This window comes from Homalodisca vitripennis, chromosome 6 (assembly GCF_021130785.1).
Source record: "Homalodisca vitripennis isolate AUS2020 chromosome 6, UT_GWSS_2.1, whole genome shotgun sequence".
In the NCBI taxonomy this organism is placed as follows: Eukaryota; Metazoa; Arthropoda; class Insecta; order Hemiptera; family Cicadellidae; genus Homalodisca; species Homalodisca vitripennis.
The window spans coordinates 115,629,503-115,649,798 of NC_060212.1; the positions used below are offsets into that span (position 1 = coordinate 115,629,503).

General features: G+C 32.5%; 1 protein-coding gene and 1 long non-coding RNA gene across 3 annotated transcripts; one reads left to right on the top strand and one right to left on the bottom strand.

Annotated features, from left to right (window-relative positions):
* The first annotated feature begins 574 nt into the window (after positions 1-574).
* On the top strand, positions 575-10,569 carry LOC124364763. Its single transcript, XR_006922652.1, has 2 exons — positions 575-4,050; positions 9,748-10,569. It is a non-coding gene; the product is annotated as an uncharacterized LOC124364763 (long non-coding RNA).
* LOC124364762 lies at positions 7,065-16,354 on the bottom strand. Of its 2 annotated transcripts, none has more exons than XR_006922651.1 (2): positions 15,919-16,354; positions 7,065-7,300 (listed from the first exon to the last, which is right to left on the bottom strand). XR_006922651.1 is itself a non-coding variant. In XM_046820489.1 (2 exons), exons 1-2 carry the CDS (start codon positions 16,201-16,203, stop codon positions 7,226-7,228), a joined length of 330 nt encoding a protein of 109 aa, XP_046676445.1. In that variant the 5' UTR covers positions 16,204-16,298; the 3' UTR covers positions 7,065-7,225. The 2 variants fall into 2 exon arrangements, 1 of the variants encoding a protein (XP_046676445.1); XM_046820489.1 differs by having other exon boundaries at positions 15,949-16,298.
* Between the last annotated feature and the right edge of the window lie 3,942 nt (positions 16,355-20,296).

Here is a 20,296-nt window from a genome sequence, read left to right on the forward strand (position 1 = left end):
TGAGTGGCCTGACAAGCTGAGGGACAGGACATGGTCATAAATCTTCAAGCTAACTAAAAGAACAGCCACGGTCACCAGGCACAGTCATATAAGTTGACAAACAAGTGTTGTGTTAATAATAAAAATTAAACCCAAAACTTTTTGGAGGTGTTCATTACAATATTTAAAGTGGTTAGGTGGGAAGTGGGTTGCAACACAATATTTTAAAATGTTTGTGTCCTACAGAATGGAAGAACATAAAAATCTTAAATCAAATACAAATTGTAAGTCAAACTTGTATTTTCTTTCTATGTAAAATTTGAATTTTGAAAAACTGGAATCCATATTTAAGTTTATTAAATAATCAGCTCTTGTCTATAATATATCAATTTAAATTGTAACTCAATACTTCTGTAAATGACAGCTCAACCATTCAGTAGGATTTGAATTTTAATAAAATACTCCATTCCTGAAAACTTAATGTGGATTTTTACTATCCAAAATACAGATGTGTGAAAATTTTTAATCACACACTATGTTTTATTCAAAGAATATTTTCTATTAAGCAATTTTTTCCAAATTTTAACGATTTTAATTTGATGAAGTACAACAAGAGGAATTATTTAAAAATTAAAATATAATTTTGGAAAAATCCATTATTAAAACTAAAATTATATTAACAGAAACTTCATCTTAACATAATCCAGTTAACTATGTTAAGTTGAAGTTATGTTATGTCTGAGTTGTTTTAATTACTCAGACAGTTAAATGCAAGAGTCGCTTTTGATTTTTCTGTATTTTATTTATTTGCTACATCACAAGACAAGGTATGCTTTATTAAATATTTTGCCTCTCACACCCTGACTTTTGAGAAAGGTGCTAAATAAACAATACATACCGGTATGGCATATATACCACATGACAGCTTTCAAAGAGTCCAAAATATTAAGTAAAGTAAGTAAAGTGGTTAACTTGGATATCATTTTAAAAGTCTTCTCTAAGCAAAATCTAATGAGAACAATGAATACTAAAGAAAATATTTCAAATGGCAAACATTTTAAGTGTAGTAATGCTGCAAATTTGGGTATCATGGAGAGCACTGCAGGCCATGGTGGGTCTGGAACACCTCTGAGTTTGATGTTAATATGCATCGTCCCTATATAAAGGATAGACTTATTGTGATAATCTACTATATATATCATTGTATCTGTAGCCTTAAACCTTGGAAGCTTCCAACACTCCAATAGGATATAGAGATTGTGGAATGGGTATGTGCTCTTCCCCAGAATTAAAAATATGAACATCTTAAAATTAATTCTCTATCTCTCTTGTATTAAAATTCTAATAGGGCTTGCATTTAAAATGATTACAGGTTATAACCTGCACTAAAATGGTCAAGTGTAGATAAAATTTAAAATCTGTTGTATCACATTATTTAAGAACAGCTGGGCCGATTTGGCTATTGTGTATTTTGAATATTCATAATAATACAAATTTGGTTTCTATGAAAAGAAAAAATTTTAAATGTATAGATTCTGCAAGTTTCAACAGAAACGGAAAATTCCATGTGTTTTGAGATAGGTAGTAGTATACTGCAAACAGCAATGACAATAATAACTAACATTGAACATAGGTAATGGATTTACATCAGTCCTGGATTGAAATCATTTTGTATACTCGGGGTATTATTTTAACATTTGCATAAAAGTAAACTAATCAACAAAATTAACAGTATATGCAAGGTATATATCAGTATTCAAAATTAATGTTGGGCATGGAATATTTACGGTATCTTTAGGAATGAAAACAGAGACTGGACACTAATATGGCTCAATGAGCCATTCCCCCTATGAATATAATTTGGGGAAACAAACATGGACAGCGAGTCTGTGACCATTGCAAATGGAATCACAAAATGCACCAGTGCAATTTTTGAGGACTGAGAAAATCAACAAGGGGGCAGTGAATCTGTTTTGCACTAATGCAATATTGATTAGTTATGTAAAAATTGATTTAATTTATTCTAAAAAGATAACATAGATAGGAAAACAGTGTGTTGTATTAGATATATTCATACTTCCTGAGAACAAAAACCAAAGATACAGAAGAAGTTAGCAAGCCAGGTGGTCATGTAAAACAAGCAGATGAGATCTTTAGGAGATTTAATTTAACATAACCGTAAATATTAAAGAAGTGATAATTTAGGTGCTTGTGCTTCTATTTACAACAGCTATTGTGTGCAAATGTGTTGAAATTTTGCATGATTATTTAAATAATATATATCTGCATCCGTTCTACAAAATTATCATAGTGCTCCATAATACACCATAAGTGATTTTGTATGGATACTGAATACACTTCCTCCACATTGCCTAAAATAGTTTCAAGTACTACTGTGATCTTTGGATCTATTCAATCAACTGTCATGGAACATTGCATTGACATTTGAGTTATTCCATTGATGTTCATAAATACTGTTACACTCTCCGATTTTAGAATCCCAAAACCATTATCCTTTAAATGATGTCCAATATTAAGCGATTCAAGAGATCGGGAATATCTTCCAACGACCATGACAAAAGCGCCTGGTATACCATTTAAAAAAAAGGAAATGCCTACGTCGACCCTGCTAATCAGCAGAATATTGTGTGCAAATCCATGGGTAACAGCTAGCTTAGAATAAACCCTTGTAGAGGTGTGGAAAATTATTTAAAAAATACAATGAAGAAAATTTTGATTGTACTTTGTATTTAATATTTTATTTTATTTTTACAACTTCGCTGTTTATTATTTTAAAACTAATCTAAATTCCTTCTTCAGTTACAAGTATTTCACATTATCTAAAGTCCATAAGCCAACTTTTTAAAAGGGTCTGTAGCTAGTGCATGTGCCTTTTCTCAGTGCTGTACATATGTATCACGATGGACATTGTAGACGTTGCCGGATGGATAATACCACTGCTTGTGTTTTATTTCCCAAAAATGGCTGATTCTAATATGGATAATTTAATTCTTAAGATTTTGTTTCTGTTAGAAGAGGTTATCACCCTACCTTTCTTATGTATATCACTAGTGAAAACCATTTTAGTTACCTGGAAAGTCCACTTCAGGATACATGTATTCGACCACAGTAAATCGTTTATGTTACCGTATCACACCTGTTATACCCTGAAACCATTTTGTTGTTGCTATCATCTTCATGAAAACTTAAAAATTATTTTCACCATGTAAAGGAATGAGTTTTTTCTCGTATCTATCAATTTTGTTTTAATTACTGAAACGTTTTGACATTTAAAAAAAGTGAGAATGACCTATTTCTCGCTCATCACTTGCCAGAAAACACCACAAGAGGTAGGTCCACAATCACAAGGGTCAAGAGGACAATGTGAAGACCAGCACAACTGTGTCAAAGAAACAGTATATTATTTATAAAATGAGACTATAAGTACAATGCCATATGTCAACATTTAGTAAAGAATGGAAAATATTCTAAAAGCCGATTTAGTCAGCGCTCTACACATTTCGAAAAAAAAACCCGCAGACTGATGCCATTGGACCTCAGCACATTTAGGAAATACCCTTAGGCCGATCTCATTGGCTCTTGGCATTCAAAGAGTTAACGAAGTAATATTAAAACCATTTTAGAGATTTATTAAGTTATTGGTACTTGATAGTAATTCCTATTCATAAGCAATACAACTGATTGTGAAAGGTGTTCGTAACACATTCACCATAGCATAAGGGTAAAGTTGTGGACATTAAATAATTACTTTGTGTATTAAATTAAAATATCTGGTGTAGAAAGAACACCTTTAGAAAAGTGCAATTTGCTTAATATCGCTTTATGACTCAATAACAGGTTTTTCTCTGAAAACTTATTTCCGATAGTAAGCAGAGCTATCTGACAGTTTAATCTCTTACTGTAATTTTGATTAAGAAAATTATGATTTCAAGGCCAACTGTTGATAAGAACAATAACTGTAACAACAGGCTATACAAGTTACTTTCGTTGTGACGTGAAAGAAAACTTCGCTTTCTCCGGTCATCATATGAAGTGGACCAAAGTTTGTTGGTAAAATATCAGTATGATTTACACTATATTAACATAATGTTGAGATACTTTTTTGCAAAACCCTCAATGGCCAACACCGATCTCATTAAACAATGTGATATTATTCTACTGAGAAATAAGTTTTGGCTGTACAATTAACATTGTGTAAGGTAGTGAAACAGTATGAAAACAATTTTTTTTTTTACTTTAATATAAACATTTTGTTTCATGGAGAAGGATTTGGTCACTTTTTCCTTTTCAGACACCACACCACTTTACTTCACCACTGCAAGAATTTGAAACTGGATCTCAGAAGACTTCAATTTTTAGTCTTATATGCTACTTATTTATTTTTACACATGACCAGGAACATAAACAAAAGAAATTGGAGTACAAAACGGAAATAACAAGAGAAACGGAATTAAGAGATGACTTTAAGTCACCTGCATTTATCTTGATCTAACCCCATAAGAACAATGTTAAACTTCAAATACTTTTATAACCCTAATTTTAGTGTTAGAATTATGGGAGATGTCTGTTTTGTGACTATCAGAAATAATACAGAAGGCTGAACATTATTAAGTTCAGTTTTAGGTTCCATTTCATACCTTTAAAATGAGATATCTTCCGTAATTCTTTCACCAAATTGAGAGTGTCAAAGTTAGAAGCTATGGGGTTCTTGAGTTGAGTTCTTATGGAGTAAAACTCAACGTAATTTCACTACATCCAGCTTAAGAGTTACTTAGCTGGTAGCAGCACATCTAAGGTTCCACTTTTAACAAAGGACTAAAGTTTAAAATGTGTTTTATATATATAATATATAGGAATTCATCTCAAATTCATACATTTTTGACTATAGAAGCTTAGATTTTAGTGCCTTAATGCTGGAGATTTGTAAAACGTTTGATTATCTATTAATACTAAGTGTTTATTATATTAAGTATGAATTGTAAACCATTAGTATTAAAAGATAATCGTATTTTTAACAATTCATTATCGTTGAGACACTAAAATCTAAGTTTCTGAAGTGAAAAATAATGGGTTTAAGCTGAGTCGCTATTTATAATAACATAGTTTGAAACTTTGCTCTATGTTTAAAGTAGAGACAGCTGAAAGTCCGGAAGCTGGCTAGCGTTACCTCTTAAGGAAATGGCAGTGTTGTAGCAAATACGGTAAGTACATGAAAGGAGGCAAGCAGCACTGATTGTCTACCACTCAAGTTCCTTGGAACACTGAATAAGCCTTTTTGTAGTCTGCCTCAGAGAGCATAGTTGCGGTATCTATAAGCTGCTGAGTCTTGAGGCCCAAGCTTATAAGAACTCTGTACTTTAGGATAGCCAGACTACATGCCAAGTGACATACATGAAGAAAAAATGTAATTAGCTTCAACACAGTAGTTCTGGGACAAGTCCAGTATCACTACTTGCTATTCCAGTAGCATCATGGCATGCTTAAATTCTGAATGGCAATAACACAGATTGTCATCTCTTTTGTTGACCATACAAAATTTATAATGTCCTGGATCAGTTTAAAAAGCTTTCTTAAGAGGAAGCACTGCTTAGGTGGCAACAGGGAATCTGAGTCTCCACTTTTAACTTGTGGCTAAAATTGAAAATTGCATTATAAATAGAGATTTGTATCAAATCCATAAATTTGATCTTCAGAAACTTAAAAGGAATTGTTAAAAAATATGATTATTTATTAATACTTATATTTTATTATTTATACCCTGTAGAAATAAACTCCCATAAGAAACTCTATATTGTGAATTTATATTTCAAACCATTAGTATTAGCAAAAATCGTATTTTTAATCATTGATTAGCATCAAGGCACTAAAATCAAAGTTTCTGGAGTGAGAAATGTATTTATTTGAGACGCGTCTCTATTTATAACTCAGTTTAAACTGTAGCCCCACGTAGCCTACAGTTGACTAATGTTCTCTTAACTACAGTCCAACTATGTCTCAGCGAGCAGCTCTTCAGTTCTTGCTAAGAGTAACATAATTTCAACAGAATGTTCTAAGCGATGTTTGCTGAAAAATATTGAAATAATAAGAACAGCTGGACACAATTTTCCTCAAGCGTATAACATAGTTAACCAATCACATACTTTTTAACACTAAAATGATTGCGTTTAATACCTAAGAAGAATGCAACTAATACACTGTTACAATGGAATATCGAAGGAGCTAACATGATGTAATGAAAGTCAAAGGTACTTTGCTGCTCTTTGAGCTTTTGACTTCAAAATCAATGTGTTCTTTCTTGAACTAAGAGGAACATATGTACCAAGTTTCAAGTCTCTAGTAACTTTCTATCAAGAGTTATGGCACAGACAAACAACACGATTTTAAGTAGGGTCCGCCAGGTCCTGTATAAAACCAAAAAGCGTTTTAGATCCTAGGGTTAGCACAAATTTTACCATCCCCAGCCTTGGTTTTACTGCAACATCGACTTCAATGTAACTCGTTTATCCTGTGGAAATGCATTAAAACAAATTTGAGTAGTTAGAGAAATGTTTACAACAGATTAAAAACATTGTAAATACTGTACTTTAGTTGCAAGAAAATGAAGTAGTATGTTTTGAAGAATTGTTGATACGTTACCTCTAGGCAAAACAATCAAGTTTACAGATTTAAGTATACTCTATCTATCATAGACTGGTTTGTATTTTTTTAAATTAAGTAATAGTACCTCTAAAAGAAGATCCTCCATTGAGCTACTATACTAATAAAAATTCTACCCAATTGAATGGCATTTTCTTTTTTTGAAAATAACTAATCAGAATAAATAGACTTCAGCAGTGTTATATTCGTTTCTTCAGTTACTACACTGCTTAGGAAGCCCAACCACTGTACAAGTTATAGAACAGCTGATTCCAGTCGACGGTAATTCTCATACACTTCAAGAGTCAACATGTTTGTCTAGATTATCTGATATTAATAAGAAAGAGTTATCACATAAGTAACACGTTGTATTTAATTATCTAGTTTTTTTTTTTTTTAGATTTTTTATTAATATTGTTAAACAAATATTTATTCTACCGTACTTGTTTTAATTTTACAAATATCTGTGGACTACACAGGTAGCGTACATGGAAAAAATGGTTTTGTTATGAAACAAATAAATTTATTTTGGTTTCCTTGTTTCTAACGCATTGTAAACTAATTATTTTATGCACATTTTAAAATCTGCTCATTTCTTGGAGTCGAATATAGTTAGAAATTTCTTAAATGTTCTTTTGGTTCTTGTGTTGAGCCCAGGAAGGACCTGAAAATAAATTAAACCTGTGTTAAACATAATGGATTGTATTGTTCTTGACAATTATAACTTCTTACATAAATTGTGACATCAAAATTAAATAATTTTAGTATTATTCTTCAGGTGAACTGAAGCATGTTTGAGTATTTGCACAGCTCTGTCATCGCTCTTTTCTAATTTTCAAACTTAAAATTGCCAGTTTGAAGCCTAAAGTTAGAGAGCAAAATCTGACAGTGAGCAGCCTTCGGACAAAGTGGAACTATGAATCTGGTATCAGAAACATCTTTCGTGAACTAAAATCAGTTTATGGCTTCAGAAGAAATGTGACTGCTTGATTCTACAAAATCAGGCTTGTTATGCTTACATTCCTTGGTATTCGGCCATGGATTAATCACTTTCTTATATTTGATTAGCTTGTAAAATACTTCTATGTTGATCATATTTCCCCTGTTTTACAATAAAATATTACACACTTAAAATTAAAGCTTATAGTTTTTTCCTCATGGTTTTCCCTTCGTAGGTTCAACAGACACTCAAGTGGATGACAAGATGACCCTAAACATCTTTTATTCAGTGATGGTGTGAGAGTTTCGGATCCCCCAAATGCTATTCTGTCTTCTTATACCATCAGAAGCCCTCACTTGAGCTTCTGTTGAGGTTCAACCGAAATGTCAACAGACACCCAATGACGAGATGACCCTAAGCATCTTTTATTCAGTAATGGTGTGAGAGTTTCGGATCCCCTTATACTATTCTGTTTCCCTGCACCATCAGAACTCCTTACTAGGATACCATTCATAATAAAAAATTGAATTTTTGAATTTGAGAACTACTTAAAGAACGTAAGTGCTTGTATTGAAATCATAAATTCAAAGGTTAGTGGATCAGAAGATAATCAGTATTTGAGTCTAAATTAATAGAAATCTATTAGGTAGTTTCTGAGATTTAAGTCATTCTTTACTGTTGAAAGCAAGTGGAGTGGAGCTCTGAGGTTAAAGAGCAGAATGTACCCATAATAAGACTTATGGCATACTTTAAACTGTCAATTAAATTAATTTGATGGTATGCAATACTTAGTGGAATCTTCTACCACTTAGAATAAGGTAGGTAAGATTATGCTATACCACATGTCACATAACTGGCTTCACTGAAGTTACATGGAAAATTTCCATGTCTATAGTTCATTTTATTCTTGAAATGAATGCAGACATACAAACGATCAGACAGAAAATAAATTTGTAGTTCCCCAGCACACAGTAGAGAAAATATGTCAGCCTACAGAGTGATAGACTTAAATTATAATGGCAAATCCCATATATAGACATTCACATTCATCGGAACTTATTATTGTCCATGTAAAAATGAAGTTCGTGCAAAATTTCAAGTCCATAGCTCAATTCATTCTTTAGGTATCTGGTGGAAAACAGGCACATAGATACCGGGAAATAGATAAGACAGACAGATAAGAGGAATTTTTCCAGGAATTGTAATGATAGATAAGCAAAACATACAAAATGTAAAGGTTATAGCTCAACTAGTTCTCAAGATTTCACCCTGACTTATAGGCTTTACTAATACTCAGCCAAATCCCATGGAGTGACATGCACCAGTGGCTAAAAGATAACTAATTGAAATTTGAAATAAAAATTGAAATTTAGAATTTATGGTAGATCAATAAGACAGTTTAGTCATGGGTGTTTATGTTAGTTGCTTGATAAGAATTGGATGAGAGCCAAAAGTATAAAATAGCATCCACAAAAAGGTCCAAAAAGTCCAATTGTATTAAACTTATTTAGAAAAATAGTTAATAACAAATAATAAAAATGACTTCAAATCTAAATTATAATTCTAATATAAACCGAAGGACAACATTGTTTCCTAGGATTTTTCCGGAGATTTGCCATTGTTCAGTGAAACAAACAAAAAATCAGTAACACTACGTTTTGAGATCTGCAATCTAATCTTTTATTCAGTAAATAACTAACCTCCATCATCAAAAATAAACTTCAAACAAAGAATGGTTTCCTACCTAAGAAAATTCACCACTACTGCTCTTACTGATTTAGTTGAACATATTATCAATAACATAGAAAAGGGAAATACCAGTACATTCTTTGATCTGAGTAAGTATTTGATTGTTTGTATTATCAATGGTTAAAATACATTCTCTGGGAATTAAGGACACAGTATTGCAGTGGTTCACATACTACCTAAGTGAAAGGAAGTAAGTATTGACAATACAGCAAACGATCAATGGAGAAACCAGAACAGCAACTTGCTGACACTCGAGGTGTGCCCCAGGGTTCGGTGTTAGGTCCTGTATTATTAATTATATTGTTTACATGTGACTTTACTGATTATATTGATTAATATTATTACCCAGTAATATTGTGTTGATGATACTATTCTGATATAATAACCTTCAAACAAAGGACTATTCTGATCATTGCCCACAGGTCAACTGAACTTCTCAAACACATCATCTTTGGAAGGAACAAAGAGAATTTACAATCCAACATGACTCTTCAATTTACTGTTCAACAAAATACCTTGGACTGCTGTTAGATGATGATTTTTCATGAGGTATTCATATTGATGATTTGTTCCATTGACTCAACACCTCACTGTTTGCTGTGAGAAGAATCAATTCCATTAGTACCACCATAGAAGCTACCAAAATAGTTGATTGTACACTCTTTGAAAGCAGAGCAAGACATGAAATTACCTTTGGGGAGCATCCTCAAACAACAACCTTCAGCAAATTATAGTCCTGCAGTAAAGGGAGTAAGAATTATGGCAAATCTTCCATCACGGGACAGCTGTAGAGATGTATACAAAAACCTAAATAAACTTACCAACATATCTCTCCACAAATTTGAAGTCATCATGTACTTACTCTGTTAACTCCAATTTAACCAGAAACAGTCACCATGGACAAACAACTAGAAATGGACTTGACTTCAATCTACCAGCTGATAGAACTGCACTATTTGCCAAGAAACCATTGTATGCATGGTTGTAAGCAAGACTGTTCAGTGCTCTTGCCGAACTTAAACGAATCGAAGGAAAGAAGCACAAATCAGTCCTGCATTGCAGGCTTGGGAAGATATCAATTTACACCATCAACGGATTTCTGGGCTATACGAATAACTTCCTCAGCTAAGTAACAATAGAACTCTCAAAAAATTAATGTTTTTCCTTATGTCTTTTATTTTCACTCTTGTTACATGGTGCCTGTTCTGAACTTGTTTATGAATAAAGTTTTGTGTATTCTGTAATTTTTGGTTTATTTAGACCAGAATCTGCTTTGCACTTAGTCCTAAAAGGACCTTTAAGGTTGGGGATAGGAGCCACCCCCTGTCAAGATCCTTTGGGGAGAGATAGTGGACTCTATATCTCAGTCATGTCATCCTAGAAGAAGGGGATGCTAGTGCTGTTCCAGCCTAAATGGGGTAGGGGAAGGTACCTCATGATTTAGGCTTCGAGCCAGCATAGTATTCAACACTAAGTAAGCTCCACCAACACAAACCGTCAATGTCCACAAGACGAGACCACCAATCTACGCTTTTACCTCAATATCAACATTTTTGGTTAGTGATGTGCCATTCCTAGATATCCATGGTGTTGCCCAGATAAAAAATACATTGGTTGTTCAGTACTCAGTGCAGGTTCAACTGAAAGGTATAAGCCAGCCAGAAGTAATACAAAGAGTTACAGGTTCTTGAAAAATTTAACAATGGGACACTTCAAGTTGAGTTAAGGTCTTCATAGAAGTTTACAACAGTATGTTCATAAATTTGATCAATTAAATATTCAAAGTAAAATCTGGATTTAGAAGGTTTTTAAATGTTCAGCTACTGCATTAATTATCAAAATAAAATGCGTTCCAGTGTCCAAAATTGTGGCAAGAGGAAACGATAAGGTTGTTTCCTCAAAATAAAATTCTGTGATCAGGTTGTTTAGTTATAAGCATACTGTCTTTCTTCAAGCCTGATATTAGCATGTTTTCTTCAGGATGTAACAGGAAACAGTTTCCATTCAACTAGCTTCAAAAATGAGGCAGGAATTTCATGTTCAAGCCAAATCACAGGTTGGAAAAAGTACACAATCACACTGTACTGTTTGTTACAAAGGGAAGTCAAGTAATGGTTGTAATGAAACAACCTTGAGTGTTTTCCACATAAGAACAATATTAAAGCCCATGCACTTTTACACACTTATTTTTAATCATAGCGTTATTGGAGATATCTTAATTTAGATATATTATATGAAACCACTTCCAAAGGCTTCTAAAGCTCACTCTGTACATACTTTTTGAACATTTAAACGTAAAGAATTTATTATAATCTTTAAGATTTTTTCTAATTTTTTAAATCTTTAACTCTGTCAATAAAACTAGAAATGTAATGAAATGAAACATTAGTGTCATGATATTATATAACAACAATTTCAAATTAGATTTTAGCAATAAATTAAAATTTGTATTATCAATGATATAACTAAAGTGGTAATAGGATATGTTGGAAAATTATGCATATATTAAATTATTGTTATATGTCAGGTACAGAACTTATTTTATAAAATGAGTAAGATACTAGTAATTAAAATAAATACATTTATGATTAATACTTAATGTTAGTGACTATAAAAACAAATTGATGAAATATCATTTCATGTTTAGTTATTTTTAAACTGATACAAAACATGAACCGAAAAAAATCATGAAGTACAGGTAAACATTATAAATCTTAAATTTATACATATTTCCATCCCTGTGTAATCACCATAAACACATAAGTTAGTGCCTTGAGCAGAATCTGTCTTGGCCAATCGCTTCAGATAAATATTCTTAACACTCAAACTGGTAGTAATTTTTTCCTCACATGTCAGTCCATTTTTGAGTGTTCTGTATCCGTTCTTCAAACATTTTGTAAAAAAAATACGTTTTCACAATAAACCTATACGTGTAATACATTTTTCTAGGAAAATATGGAGATAATTATGGCATACAAAAACTATATATAAACCATAAAAATAATGAGTACACTATTTTTTTTAAGTGAAGGAACTGTCGCTATTAAAGTGTGATAATATTATAAGTATTAGAATCTGAGATGGAAAATTTATTCTTCATTTTATCTAGTTTTAGAAGATATATAATTGTATCCAGGTTCGCTTGAAGAAAAATGATATATATTGTAAAAACCACAAACAGCACACGGAAAGCTAAATTTGTTATTATGGGTACAATCATTTTCAAAAATTTGCAAAAATACAATTCTTACACTCAATGTTTCCAAAATTTAGAAAATTATATGCACTACAAAACAACAAATAAATAACCAATTTCTAAATGTTTTTAATTTTGGAAAAATGGTAGGACAGACATAAATTTGTTACTATGGATACAATTATTTTAAACAATTAACAAACAAATTTATATACAGGGTGAATTTAAGTTAGTGTCGAAAAATTTTTTGGGTGATACTACTCAGTATTATAGACCGAAAATATGAAAAATAAAAAATCCCTATCCCATCTATCTTTTAACTACGACCAATTTAAATATTTTGTTAAAAAATCATGTTTTTGTTTCAATAAAACTCAATTTCCCTCCATTTATTTTTTATGTTTTTTTAAATTCTGAATCCATTTTGAAATCTACACAAAATTTTACATGGGAATAATGGAGAAAAACAGTCTTGAAAATAAGTTTGATACAAACAAATTGCTAATAAATCAAATTCTTAAGTTTTCGGCAAAAACATTAAAAAGATATTAGACCCGAGCAATTAAATGAAGTTACTTCTGAAGAGAGGCCAATTACCACAAAAAACTTGCCCATTTTGTGGGCTTTAAAAATAACATAATGCAACGTTACTTTTATTTTCATCTTCTAGTCTGGTTATTAAAGAATCAGTATTGGAAAACAAGGTCTACTTAAAAAATCACTGTGCCAAATAACCAGTCAAATTGTGTTTAATTCAATAATAAATCAAAGATAGGATAAAAACACATAAAGAACAGTTACAAAAAAAGAATAATCATAAAAGTAAGTAATCTACAAACTGTTTTCAAATTGCCTGCCTCCGTTTTTAAAAATGACATAATGCATTGTCATATCTTATCAGTTTTTACTCCTGACTATCTTATCTCTACAATCACAAGTATGAAAAAGTATACCCCATTTTTTCAGGTTTTATTTTGTCTTTCAGCTGACTTTACCCCATTTTTCAGGTTTATTTTGTCGTTTTTGTCTTTCAGCTGACTTTACCTCTATCCACTTAAAAATAGTTATTTGAGTCGTAGCGTAGCTATCATGGATTTCACATCGAGATAGTATGCAGAGATGCAATTTTGTATATGGTTTTTGTGGCGGGAATGCTGCCTCAGGCTGCTCAGAGAGAATTACCACGCTCGTACCCAGAACGTAGAGGTCCTAGTGATAAAGTTTTTTTACGAGCTACATTCAGTCGTTTGTTGGAGAGAGGAACAGTTCACTAGGCAGCGTAATGAGGTAGGGTCCTGTGTTCTTCGAGATGTTGGCTTAGACGAACGAGTTCTAGATTTAGTTCAAGAAAATCCTGAGGGTCAGCAGCCGACAACTTGCCAGAGAAGTTGGTGTTTCTCAGAGTAAAGTGTTAGGAATTCTTACACGAAAATAACTTCCACCCCTATCACTTTACAAAGGTTCAAGCATTACAACCAAATGACTTTGGTCCAAGAGTAGAGTTCTGTCGCTGGGCACTGCTCAATAGTGATATTGAACAATATCATTTTTTTGAGAAACATTTTGTACACTAATGAGTCTACCTTCACTAGGGCTGGTTTTTTTTAACACGCATAACTTGCACCATTGGTGCCGAAACAAAATCCCATGGCTTCAAGAGAAAGTTCCTTTCAAAGACGTTTTCATCTCAACGTATGGGCAGGAGTCATCGGAAACCAAACTTGTGGATCCCCACATTTTTCAAGGAACCTTAAATAGTGGAGTTTACTTGGACTTTTTTACAGCATACCTTGCCCACCACTTCTGGATGACTTGATTTGGACCACAATCAGAGGGACAACATAGTTTTCCAACAGGACGGTGAAGTGCGTTTATTTTTTCAGCAATGAAGTGCGTCAGTGGTTAACGGACAATTACGCGACATGGATAGGTCGCGCTGGAACTGTAGCTTGGCCGGCCAGATCTCCTGACCTATCTCCTATGGACTTCTTTGTTTGGGGGACTATGAAATAGGAAGTTTACTCGACCACTGTAAAACTCTGAGGATGACTTAAGAAACCCGGATTGAGTTAGCTGCCCAAATAGTGCGTAACAAGTTATCTTTGAACGTGACGGTTTAGGGCCATGAGAAAAGCGTGCGAGAGCCTGCATTAGAAACGGAGGCAGGCAATTTGAAAACAGTTTGTAGATTACTTACTTTTATGATTATTCTTTTTTGTAACTGTTCTTTATGTGTTTATCCTATCTTTGATTTATTTATTGAATTAAACACAATTTTGACTTGGTTATTTGGCACCGTGATTTTTTAAGTAGACCTTGTTTTTCCAATACTGATTCTTTAATAACCAGTAGAATAAGATGAAAATAAAAGTAACGTGTTGCATTATGTTATTTTAAAAGCCCACAAAATGGGCAAGTTTTTTGTGGTATTGGCCTCTCTTCAGAAGTAACTTCATTTAATTGCTCGGGTCTAATATCGTTTTAATGTTTTTTTGCCGAAAACTTAAGAATTTGATTTATTAGCAATTTGTTTGTATCAAACTTATTTTCAAGACAGTTTTTCTTCCATTATTCCCATGTAAAATTTTGTGTAGATTTCAAAAATGGATTCAGAAATTTAAAAAACATAAAAAAAGAAATGGAGGAAATTGAGTTTTATTGAAACAAAACATGATTTTTTAACAAAATATTTAAATTGGTCGTAGTTAAAAGATAGATGGGATAGGGATTTTTTATTTTCATATTTTGGTCTATAATACTGAGTAGTATCCACCCAAAAAATTTTTTCGACACTAACTTTAAATTCACCCTGTATATAGTTTTACACTAAATATTTCAAAAATAAACCAAAATGATATAGCTCAAAATACAGCTATAAAAAACTATAAATCAACATTATAACAAACCATACCCACCCATGGTATATCACTAATTTTCAAAATGGCTAGATGAAGATGATCTTTCTGGCAGGATTTATGACATAAAATTTACCAAAATATAAAAAAACTGTCACCATTGAGATCAGCAATTCTTCCTGTTTGAAATGGTATATAAATATTGGTGGTAGTGTTGATTTATTACTATATGAACTGGCAAAACACATGCGTGGGTGTCAGATCGACATTATAATGTTGATTTCCACTTGTAAAATCGACATTAAAATGTTGATTGCTAGTTCCAGGGTTAAATTTTGTCTTAATTTAGGAATGATTTTGAATTTAGGAAGTGATAGTGTAGAAGAAGGAATTCCATAATTGGTAAGCCAAAATGGCAAAAAAAACCATCAGAAAAACCATGGTAAAAATCAGAAACTATCACGTTTTTACTTTAAATGTGTTCAATTTGTGTTACAGTTGTTACATAAGAGGATAAAAAATAATTTTTGACTACCACTAACCTTTTATGTCTTACTTTTGTCTGCCTTTACCTCACTTTTTGTAGTTTTTGTAGACAAGGATGGTACCGGATCTTTTCTACGGCTGTCACTAGTTTCTTGCAGAGGGATGGTTTCTTTCTTGTTGTGTACCAATTGCTCCGCTGTATTTATGTTTTCAACTGCCGCTGAAGGTGGTCTTCTAGATCTGCAAGACAAGTTTGAAGATTTCTTTCTAAACACCATAACTTTAACCGAAGGTGATAGTTTCAAGTTAGGTTTTTGTGGTTTTCTTGGTTTTTCAGACATTTTACAGAAATTTATGTGACCTCTTGTTTAAAAACTAAAAATGCAAGGGACACATTGCTACTGGTTGTTTAGAAATAAGAACATATGGTTGATGATAAAGTAGTGTAAACAAATTCCTCCAAGATGTGCCTTTAGAATAGTTTCACCAACACTCTGGTTGATTAGTATTAAGAACACGAAATCTGAGTGACCAGTTTTTGTTCTTAATCAGTTTGACTAGTGCTATTATTGTTGATCAGTTTGTTGGTAAAATGTTGGTGGTTTTAAGAATATTTTTAAAACTCAGTAACTTCTGAGTTCTAAAAACAATGCATGTTTATGTCCCATTGTAAATCTATTTTTGTTTTATGTGTTTATGACACTTAAACTTTTTCTAAAGCTATGGACTGAAAACTTTGCCTTTGGAAAAATTGAATGATTAATGTACTGTATGCATGCTGTGTAGACTTATTAGATGCAAAATGAATAGGAGAACTAAACTCATTTGCAAGAAAATGCAAAGTAATGAAATCATTCATGACAGAAGAAGGCTCATAAATTTTTCAAAATGTAAAATAATAAAATCATTTATGGCAGAATTAGACTCATAGACTCAATTTTGGAACAATTCTCAAGATTCTATGTGGGACTCCATATTTTTAATTTACATGCTAGTTTGTTTGGATCATCTTATCCATTTCATCTGGCTTAAGATTTGCAACAATGGTTTGGAATCTTACCCTCCCCCACCAGGTTTTTGACATATTCAGCTGTGCCTGTAACAACTCTCCAGCATAGCTTAGAAATAAGTCTCAGAAAATTATTAACCTCATTTCTTCATAGTCTAAGATACTTCCAGCAAAATGAAGACCTCATTTTTTACATTCACAGCCATTTAGCTTGATTGAAGAGCACAGGAAGCATACTTATTAAGAGCCAGCAGTACTGGCGACCATCTTGATTTTAGTCCCATGTTCACATTCATCCCAACATCAAACACTTCATTCTAAAATTGTGGGAGAAACCTCATTTTAAAGATATAATAATTCATATACATCCAAATGTTTTTAGATTTTTTGATATTTTTAGTGCTTTTTCAGAATAAAATCTCAAACTTGTGTGTACATTATTGTTTGAATACTCACACAGTATATACTCAAAATAGGGACATAAAAATGTTGAGGTTTAACGGTCATATGCAGGCCCGTACTCAGACCAGTTTTTTTTTTTAGACAATTTTACCGGAGCAGGCCCCACCACACATCTATTTGAAGGCACCTTGTCGACAGACGGTGACGGGGTTTAGCTGAATATATTCTCCGAGGTCCGCCAACGCTGAGTACGGCCCTGGTCGTATGATATAAAACTCAAGGTCATTTCTCTACAGCCGGCTCTTAAGTTTCAGTCATGTTTAACCATAATCATATTTTAAACCTGCAGACAGCTGTTTAATCAAGTGCATAGATGTAACTGATATTTCTGATAGAAACTCAAAGTGGAGGTTCTCAAAATCAGTGAGAATATCCCCGTCTGCACTTTTATTAACGATGGATTAAGGTTTCCATTCTCAGTTTAGATTTACAAACTTTTTCTCCGACTCAAATAAGTTAAATTGCAGTGACAACCTCTTTAGAACAACCTCCGAGGAACATATGTTTTTTTTATTCCCTTAGGACAAGAAGCTTATAAATTTATGAGCTATGAAATTATAGCTAGGTGCAATTGCACGCACCTAGTCCTATAAGGATTTTTGCACTGCTTCTGGAGTGATAGGATATTCTGGATGGGTAAGGTTTGTTGGTGGGGGCTGCTTCTTATTGAGATCCACGAGGTAGAATTTAGAACATATTATAATACTGTATGCCTGGATTTTCAATAGCTAAGCTTACTGCTATGTAAATTTATATTTACGCTATTCTTATAAACTGTAGCCTGTATATGTGAATACAGAAATTTTGAATTGAAATATTTCACAAATAATGCCCAGGGAAGCATCATATCAAGTCTAATTCCCCTTTGCAGTGTTACTCAATACTGCTACATATCTACAGTTTAGCATTGTTCTTAACTATAAAGGTCTCATTTCATTGACTCGTTAAAACTTATTCATGAAGAATAGATAACACTATCAAACCATATCTAGTTGTATATACATTATAATGAAAGACTGTTGTGGTCAAACGTCGTCAAAAAATGTCTCCATTACTTAAGCTTTCAAGTGAGTGAGTTATAAGTACTATGTTATGAAAATCAGCTGTCTTTGGAAACTTTGTCATTTTTATTTTTTAAATTTATTTTATTGCTGGTAGAATTTGTTATGGAATGGATTAAAGTTTGAACAAACGGAAATGGTATTTTTCAACTTAAAACAAAGTTACATTGAGATAAAATGGATTTACAGAAATTAAACAGTAAACATAAATATTGAGAATAAATAAACAGCTGTTTTAAGACAGAAAAGATATGATAATACACCCCAACATTCACTTCTCCTTTATTTAAAAATAGTCTCTGAGATATGTAGGAGCCCTTCTTACTCTGGAGGAGCGACGGAATGTTAACTGCTCTAGGGGATGTGTTAACTGTGGAGTCGTCATAGGGGAAGGATTGTCATTTTCAAGATGGATTATGGAACTATCATTAGGTTCAATATGGGCTCCCTTTTGCTGATTATATTCAATTCATAGCTAATCGTTCTCCTTGTTTGGGGTGAGTTACAATCTTGATTTGTGTTTGTGGATTTAACATCAGAGTCTGAGGATGCTGGTACGATCAAAAGTCCCTCATTTTGTAGAATAGCTTCAGGTGGCGCTGCAAGGTGACAGGTTAATGTAAAACTGCTTCTCTCCCATCGTTGTACGTCATACGAGCATATTCCAGGTTAGCTTCAACTTCTCAACCAGAGATTCGTATTTGTTACTTCGCACTTGTCTTCTGACCAGTACCGGACCAGGATTCATCAGCTACTGCTGTCCTAAAAAAAGACCTTGGATATTTGAAAAGGCGTTTGTGTGGAGTTTCATTTGTGGCAATACATAATTGCGAAGTCTACGTACTTTTTCTCTTATACTTAGCCGTTTAACAATAAAAACAATTACAGTTTTTTTGCCATTCTTATTGAAAAATTCAAAGGCAAATAAAAACGTCCGGAAGTAAGCTGCGTTGTGAACGTGTTAAAGACCCAGGTTCCAGTCCCAGCTTGGACATGATGTTTTCTAATGTTAACAAATGATTATCAGAGTCATGCCTGAATTAATGTGATGAATAGTATTGGACCAGACCTACAGATCGTATATCCACAAAACATAAATACAAAATGAAAAAAAATGCAATATGAAAGAAAGCCAAAGTTAAAATATAACTATGATATATGAGCCACCAGAAGGATTACCTGTAGACAATCATCTATAGTTAATGTGGTTCAATTGATTTAAGGTTACAAATATTCTTTTGTTAAATCCATAGCTTTTTAAGGTAACATCCTTGAATATAGCAAAAGTAGAAACAATTTTCTATCACTCTACGTGAAATTGCAGGGATTTAAAGTATAAAATTTTGACCGTTTTGTAATCAGGCCCAAATAAAACAGCTGAAAAAAATTTAAAATTTAACAATATGTACATGACTTTAAGCATCGGGAGTGACATGGTTTTTATCCATTTATGAATTAAGAATATTGTGTTTTTTTAATTTATTTTTAATAACATTACATTTTTATGAATAAAAAATTTTGTCACTCTGAAGCTATAAGTTATGTACATGTTCTAAAAATTAAATTTTTATCTCTAGCCATTTTTATTTAAGCCTGCTAACAAAATGCCAATAATGATTCCACACCAAAAAATTTTTCTATTTTTTCTGTATCCAAGAAAGTCATGTTAAAGCACTATAAATGTAACATGAAAACTTGCCAAATCCAAAATTTATTGTACCACATTAATTCAGTTACTACCTATATAAGCAAATCCACAAATATTCGTGGGTAATTGACATTTCAAAATCAGGTAATTATTCTGGATAAATAACAATTAATAAGTTTGAGAGCACAAATAACTCAAAACACGTTGATAGTGTATTTATTTGTCAGTTTCAAACTACATTGGAATCCTCTCCT